Source organism: Marmota marmota, unplaced genomic scaffold (assembly GCF_001458135.2).
Source record: "Marmota marmota marmota unplaced genomic scaffold, marMar, whole genome shotgun sequence".
Classification (NCBI taxonomy): domain Eukaryota; kingdom Metazoa; phylum Chordata; class Mammalia; order Rodentia; family Sciuridae; genus Marmota; species Marmota marmota.
The window spans coordinates 19163122-19171130 of record NW_025999990.1 but is presented as its reverse complement, the minus strand read 5'-3'; the positions used below and the strand labels follow the sequence as shown (position 1 = coordinate 19171130).

General features: G+C 54.7%; 1 protein-coding gene across 8 annotated transcripts in view; it reads left to right on the top strand.

Moving 5' to 3' along the window:
* Ctif (cap binding complex dependent translation initiation factor) overlaps nt 1–8009 on the top strand; it is a 268442-nt gene that overhangs the window by 88825 nt on the left and 171608 nt on the right. For all 8 annotated transcript variants that reach the window (XM_048806254.1, XM_048806251.1, XM_048806255.1 and 5 more), the window contains one exon: nt 3579–3654. In XM_048806254.1, the coding sequence (XP_048662211.1) occupies nt 3579–3654 (76 nt within the window). The remainder of the gene's footprint in view (nt 1–3578; nt 3655–8009) is intronic.

The following is an 8009-nucleotide window of genomic DNA, read 5'->3' as shown; positions in this document are numbered from 1 at the left end:
CCTTCCCGCCCCCCTCAGCTCCATGCATCAGTGTGGTCTTCCTTTTAAAAGGTGGGCGCAGGGCCTGGGATGCCCTTGGGACACAAAGGTGTCTCCAGCCACCCAGTGGTGTGGGACAAATGTCTGTTCCTTCTCATTCTTATTTAAGTAAAATTGAGGTAATATAAAATCAACCGTTTGAAAGTGTGCAATTCAGTGGCATTTAGCATATTTACAGTGTTCTGCAGCCACCGCTCTGTCTAGTTCCAAAAGTTTTTCTTCACCTCAATGTAAAACCTCATACCCATTAAGCAATCCCTCCTCATCCCATCCCCACCCTTGCCCAGCCCCTGGCAACCACCAATGGGCTGTTTCGAGGAAGTGGCCTTTTCTGAATCAGTGGAATCCTATGAGGCCTGTTGTGTCTGACTTTTTTCACTCAGTGTCATGTTTTTGAGAATCATCTGCCCTGGAGCATGTATCAGACTTCATTCCTTTTCATGGCTGAATACTATTCCACCACATGCTATTTGTTTACCCATTCCCCTGCTGGTGGATACTCGGGTTGTCTCCACTCTTTTGCGGATAACACTGCTGGGAACATTCATGTCCAAGTGTCCGTTCAAGTCCCTGCTTTTTATTCTTCTGGCAGCTAACCTAGGAAGGGAATAGCTAGGTCATGTGGTAGTTCTACATTTAGCTCTTTGAGGAGCTTCCAGAATTTTCCAAAGCAGTGGGATATTTTTCATTCTCACGAGCAATACACAAAGGTTCCAGCTGTTTCACATCCTTGTCCTCACTTATTTCTGCTTTGGGGGGACGTCTGTTTTCGGGAGAGAGGTGGCAGCTTCAGTGTCTCCCATGAAGCTGTGGCTGGTGAAGCCAGTGGGGAAACTGAGGCCCAGGGGAGGATCAGTAATGGCGTGACCTCGCAGAGTGCAGGCGCCATGGGCATGCTTTCTGGAGATTTTCAGAGTATCTGCATCCGCTCAGACAGTAACCACTTCCATAACAGGCGACATTCGGCAGGAGTGATAAGTGACCACTCAGGCGGGAAGGTTCCCCTGTGCTGAGCGGACCCTCCTGAAGCCCGAGAAGCAGGCTGCACCTGCTCCCCCCGAGGCCTGAACTCCCCCTCCAGCTTCACCCACCCCCAGCAGCTGGCCAGAGCGGCTGACAGTGACCTGGACTCTCCCCAGGACACCTGGCTCTGGTGGAATTCTGTCACTCCCAGGCACGCAGGGAGTGTGGGGCGTCATCCTGTGGCCACCTTGTGGCCAGGCCAGGAATTTTGTCCCCCTCGGAGTCCTACCATGATGGGGATGGACTCCGCGAGTCCAGTCCCCGCAGCCTCCCTCAGCAGCAGGGTCCACTCGGTTGCCAAGGCTCCCACAGCCCGTGTTTCCATGGAGGGACAGGAATTGGAGCAGGCTGTTGCTGTGGAAACCCGTTGACAGTGGTGACTCAGCCGCTCTGCAGCCACCTCCTGCCCTGCACACCTGCAGCCCTGCCGAGGCCTGGGACCCCATCAGGAGGGCCAGCACCCTCCCTGCACCCCCACTGCCCAGCCCAGGGCCGCTGAGGTGACGCCGAAAGGCCCTGCCCCAGGTGCACGGGGCTGGAGGCTGGCGTGGGCCTGGAGCCCAGTGCTCGCTGGAGAGCCCCAGGTGAATTCTGCCCGGGGTGGCCCAGGGAGGGGTGTCAGCCATTCCTGTTGGGCCCAGTCCCCAGGGCCTTCTCCCCACAGCCATGGCGCCTGCAGAGCATAGGCGACTGCGCGCAGTTGGTGCTTTCCCGGGCCAGCCCGCTGCTGCCCTGCAGATTGATGAGCTCAAAGATGGTTGGGCGATCGGCCTTGCTCCGCCTCCTCATTCGTCCAGCACTGCACGGTGCAGGGCAGAGAGAACTGCCAGCTTCTTTTCCCTCCTGACGCCCCGGCCACCCAGCCCCACCTGTCCAGCCCAGACTGCCCCTCGGGGCCTCACCACTCCAGCTCCCCGTGCCCTTGGCCTGCTGCTCTGGGGCTCCTGTGGCTGCTGTGCCACTGGGCTGATTCCCCCACTAGTTGAGGGCATGTTTATCCCAGGCCCCACCCCCAGTCCAGAGCCTGGCTCGGAAGCCCTTGATGGGTAGAGAGGGAAGGTTCCAGAGCCGGCCGAGGGCACGCTCTGTTCTTCTCTTCCCCCCAGGCCTTGGCTGGCTTGGGCTGCCAGATTCTCTTCCTCTGGATTTCGGGGCTCGTCTGGCCACAGGCTTTAGTGATGCCTGTCTCCTACCGCCCCCTAGTGGTGCTCAGGCTCACAGCCCTAATAGGTGTGGTCAGGACCTGCTTTACCAGGCGCCCTGAGCTGTCAGAGGGAGGAATGCATCTGGTTTATTTTTGTGGACAGCGCCCAAAACAGAAGAGATGCTTGGTGAACATGTAAACTGATGAACCAGTGACTCAGGAATCTGAGAACTGCCTTAACTCTGCAGCTGGAGAGGCTGTCCCCAGCCACTGTGCAGCCTTGTGGTGAAACTCACCATGCACCAGCCCTGAGCCACCCTGTTCCAGGTGCTTATCACACAGTGGTTAAAACACCACAGCCCAGAAAGGCAGGAGCTGAGATCTTCACTGGGACAGGTGGGGAGGCTAGGGAATGTGGAGGAACTTGCCCAAGGCCGGGGAGGCCCCAGAGTCTGTGCTCTTAACTAGTCACCTTGCATCTGCTCCACCCCATAACAAGGACAGCAGCAGAAGCAGCCATAGCACCAGTGATACATTCGCCCTATTATTTACTTTTCTTACAATTTCATTTCATTTATTACCTATGTTTACTATTTATATATGAAATGTTATATATACATGTGTATGCACATATATATATATTCTTTTACAGTATTTCAGGCCAAGTTCTAAGCGCCTAAGCACTGATCTATTAACTTAGTCTTCCAAACTCTTTATGATTTTAGGCAGTACCATTATCCCCATTTTACAAATGAGGACACTGAGGTAAGGAGAGCTGAAGTCACTTGCACAAGGTCACCTGGTTAGTAAGGGATGCAGCTATGGGTCAAACCCTGCCGTCTAGTGCCAGAATCTGCAAACTTCAATATGCAAGAACTAGACCTTTGGCCAGTGACTTGGGCCCAGCTCCCTGGCCTGAGGGCACGCCCACCCACGGAGCCCAAAGCAACACCAGAGCAGGCTTTCTCGGCTGTCCTGAGGTCAGACCAAGGAGGAAGGACGTTCCATTGATCTCCTGCCAACCGCTGCCAGCCTGTATCACTTTTGGAAAGTTGCTTGGTCTCTCTGTTCCCTGATTTTTCCTTCAGGGCAGTGAAGCAAGATGGAAGCACTCTTGCGGGGCGTTATGACAGACTCCGGGGTGTTCATTAGCCAAGAGTTTGGCATCTTTGCCTGGAGGGTCAAGGGTGCCCTGATTCCTCTCACCTCCCTGCAAGAGGATGTGCTGGAGGGCAGAAGACCTTCATCCCAAGGCCACTTCCTAGGCTGGTTCTGCAGGTCCCTCCTGACCGTCTTGCTGTCCTGTGGCCGGGCTGGGACACGATGCCTGATGACCCCTGCTTGCAACGCCTTTCTGTCTTTTCTGGCCTAGGTGTGGAAAAGGGAAACTGGAAGATGGGGATGGCATCAACCTGAATGACATTGAGAAGGTCCTCCCGACCTGGCAGGTAGGTGCAGGGGCAGGGTCTCTAGCCCAGCCTCTCAGTCCTGCTCTCCGCCTGGGCGGGGGTCTTGCTTCAGCAAGGGGTGAGCTGCATGTACAGCAGGGGCCGGGGGGCAGGGGCAGGTGCTCGCCGTGGACCAGGGTGTCCAATGGGACAGCGTATGTGACAGCATGCTCTTGGTGACGCCGTGGGCAGCCTGCTGGGTGGCAGGCTTGATGTCCTCTAGTTGAAATGGGCCCTGTGCCGGCAACTCAGCCAACTTGGAAGTTTGGCCGCCTTGACCTGAGGCCTCCGAGGGCGGGCACCCTGCAGGGTGTTCAGGTGTGCTGCTGGGCCTCAGTGGGCCCTGGCTATCTTTAGGCTTCTGAAGAGTGGAGCTGTCCACTGTGAAGAGTCCAGCTGTCTGCTGTGCTTGCTCATTTTGTCATCGGTTGGGCTCCTTTCCCAGAATGGGGCCAGGCTCTGGGACAAAGAGGATTGGCTCAGCAGTGGGGCGGTGAACCAGGTCTTCAGCTCCCGAGTGCTGGACTTTGAGCAGAAATAGCTGCTCCCAGGTATGGGGTGGGCCTGCTGCAGGGCAGTTAGAGTAGTAGACCCTCTGAAGGGACAGCCTGCCACTCCCGGTGACCTGCCACCAACCTCCAAGGTGTCGTCACCCTGCCCTGCTCGCTCCTGAACTTTGATGCTGTCCTACCCGTGCCCATTTGCTCTTCCTGTCCCTGTCCCCTTTCCTGTCTCTGCTCAAGCCTGGGCCCTGGCAGTGAGTCACCCCTGAGGCCGTGCTTCACTCCTGAGGGGCCTGGTGTGGGCTCTGCTCTTTTCATCCCCTCTTGGGGGTTTATTGATTTTTTTTTTTTAAAGACCTGGAGGCTTGTAGTTCTGTTGAATTTGGAAGTTCTTCATCCATCACTGCTCCTCCGTCCCCAGCCTGGGGCTCCGACTGTGTGTCCGCCCTGCTTCTTCCTGTCTTCTTGGTGTCACCAAAGCTCGGGTTATTTCTGGTACTTTAATTGTGGATAGTTCCTCTGGCTGAGTCTTCAAGTTCACGCGTCTTTTCTTTTGGTGTCCAATCTACTGTTGACCCCATCCAACGTGCTGCTCACTTTAGATCCTTATTTTTCATCTCTGGATGGTCCCCACAGACCTTTTCTCATCCCTTCCGTTTCTCATGGCTTGTCCTGTCTTTGGTGAGCACCGGGGACCCATGTCTCACAGCTGCTGTAATGTCCTTCTCTGCTCATTCTATCATCTGTGTCATTTCAGTCGGTTTCTATTAATTGATTTTTTTTCCCCTCCTGGTTGGGGAGCATAGTTTTCTTTGAAGGTCTGATAATTTTATATGAGATGCCAGATCTTAGGAGCTTAACCTTGTTGGGTATTAAGTTTGGTAGTTTGTGGGTTGGTTGGTAGTCCTTTAAATATTCGGGGCTTTATTCTGGAACAGTTAAGTTACTCCGATGCAGTCTGATCCTCTTAGGACTTACTTTTAAGCTGGTCAGGGAAGAAAGACTAGTTTAGGGCCAACTTTGCACCACTGCAGAGTCAAAGGGCCCTTCTGAGATGGCTGCCTGATGCCCTGTGGCTTAGGGGGTGTTTTTTGCCCTGACTGGAGGAGCACAGACTGGTTCCATTTCTTTGGGCCTTGGAAGCATACACAACGCACAAATTTATACTCAGCCAAAGACTCGAGGGCCTGCATCTTCTGGATTTCTCCTTCTGTACGGCTCTCTCCTCTCTGGTACTCTGCCTGGGAAATTCTAGTTCCTTGGGCTCCCTGGAGTGCAGTGAGACCACCAGCTCTGCTTGGACCCCTCTCCCTGCATAGCGAACTCTAGACTCTCTTTGTACAGTGGACTGGGTCACACACAGTGGTCACCTCAATACAAAGGACATGTGGTGACTTTTGTGGTGGAGAGACCTGGAGGCTCCCACTTGGCCAGGTGGTCAGGGTTAACACTTTCAGTGGTGGGATTGGTGGGTGCCTGTGCTCTGAGGCACAGCACTGAGAAAACACAACATCGTTTCTGAGACTTTTCTTCCAAGAAAGCACAGCCTGGGTGTGCTCCTGAGGAAACAGGACTCTAAGGCTGCCTGGACGTGAAGGGCAGGACAAGGCTGAGGAAGTCTTCCCGACCGTGGGAGCCTGGAGAGGCGGATGACTAAATGCATCGCGTACCCCTTGCTGAAGTCCTGGACAGAGGGGGGAGTCGAGATTGTGCTGGGACAGAGGATGGGAATGGGGTCTGTGAGCCGGAGGGTGGTTTCACTTGCAGGACAGTCTCCTGACCTAGTGGCTATGTGACGATCATGTAGGCAAGTGTCCTTGTTTTTGAGAAATACGTGCTAGAATCTTTGAAGGGTCGGGCCTCATTTCTGCAGTTGGTCCTCAGATGGTTTAGAAAAAGGTCACAGGGTGGTGTGTAGATGCAGGGAGGCAGCGAGGAGCACACCTGGTGAGGCATTAACAGGGAACGCAGGGAGATTCCCGTACTTTCCTGTGCATTTGGGGAGGGGACAGCAACAGCATGGTGTGTGAGTGAGGGCGGTGTCAGTCAGCACAGGGTCTAGATTAATCGTCACTGCTAACGTAAAGCAGCCATGGCTCTAAGGGTGACAGGGCCAAATGCTCCAAGTGACCACTTTCTCACTCCTGCCCTAAATGCCTGCAGCACTTGTTACTGATAGGACACATAAATTTGGAAAAGCACGTCTAGGTGAAGAACCAGGTGCCTTCTGCCCCAGGGGGGGTGTGCAGGTGGCCTCTGAGCCAGAGGCCTGGGAGCATCAGGGCCAGAAGAGAAACAGGTCTGACCACCTGCTCCTGTTGGGTGACTGTGTCCTGCCCCTCCAGGAAGCAGACTAGAGGGCAGAAGGGAAAGGAGAGCTGGCCACTGGCCAGGCGAGAAGCAGCAAGGTGCAGGCCACACACTGAGTCCTTGACCCAGATGAAATATGGCCACCAACGACCAGTCAGGGAGTCTTGGGCTCATTCCTCATCTTTATTCTGCCTCCGCTTCCTCCTGTGTAAGACGAGATGATAACCTTGCTACTCCATCAGATGACTGGGAAGGCCAAGCTCGAGATTCACACGATGCCCCTCATCAATGCATGCATATAATAGGCACCTGCTGTTGTTATTCTCAGGACTCAGCACTCAGGTGGAAGCAAGCCCCCACCTCTATGGGGCCCTCTTTGTTAGGAGGTGGGAGGAGGGAGCAATTCTCACCCCCACCCCCCTCCCTGTGGATGTTTCTGGTGAAGAGGGGCATTTCTGCTAGGGGCAGGTTGGATAATGAACCACACAGTTGCCACACACAGCCACCAAGGCCACGTGTGACTCTCTTCCTGTGTGACATCCAAGGCAGCCCAGAGAAGTTGGACCAGGGTCCAGGGAATCAGACTCCCAGGTGGGCCTTGGTCTACTCCTCCAGAAGATGCAGTTGGGCCGGATCAGGGTCTGGAGGCCGTGGTGGCTGTGATGGGGAGTGGGGGGGGGAGTCTGGAGGGCCCCCTTCCGGCTCACAAAAATCAGGAGTCCGCAAGCGCTTTCACTTGCAGAGATGGTTCTTCTGCTAAATCAATTTTGAAAATTATTAGCTGGAGGTCTCTCTGAGCCTCCATATTCTGGGGGTTTTCTTCATTCAAGGAGCAGTAAATCAGCAAGCACCCTTGGTGCTCCAGGGCCCATGCGTGATGCTCAGCTCTTGAGGCTGCTGGGAGAGGAGGTCATTGTCCTCGTCTCCGTCTTCAGTCTGTAGCACAGAGTGGAAGGGCTTTGACCTTCACACACGCACAACCCAACACGCACACACCATAGAGATGCCTCATACCACACACAGGCACACATATGCATACACATACACAACCACACACGGACACGCGTATTGGATGTATACCACATGCTATATGTACACATACATGTGTACCACACACACAACATCACACACAGAGGCACACACACACCAAGGATTTTCATGAAAAGTTCAGAAAAACATCAGCAGACAGGTCCCTACAGCTGTGGCACTGGGCTGAGGCCACCGGGATTTCCTGGGAAGCTTTGAGGCCCTCTGCTGCCTGGGATTCACCGGGGACCCACTGCACTCGTCGTCTCTTGCTGCATAACAAGTTGCTCAAAACTTGGTTGCTTTATTATTTGGGGAGCAGCTCAGCTGGTGGTCCTGGGCCAGGGTCCCTCCCTTGCGAGGCTGATGGCCAAGGCTGTGGTCATCAGAAGGCTTGCCTGGGCTGGAGGTTCCCTCCCGTGGTGGCTGTGTCCCGTGCTGAGGCCTGGAGGCCTGTTTCTTGCCACAGGGGCCTCGTAGCAGAGCAGCTGCTTTCCCCAGAGCCCAGGATGGGAG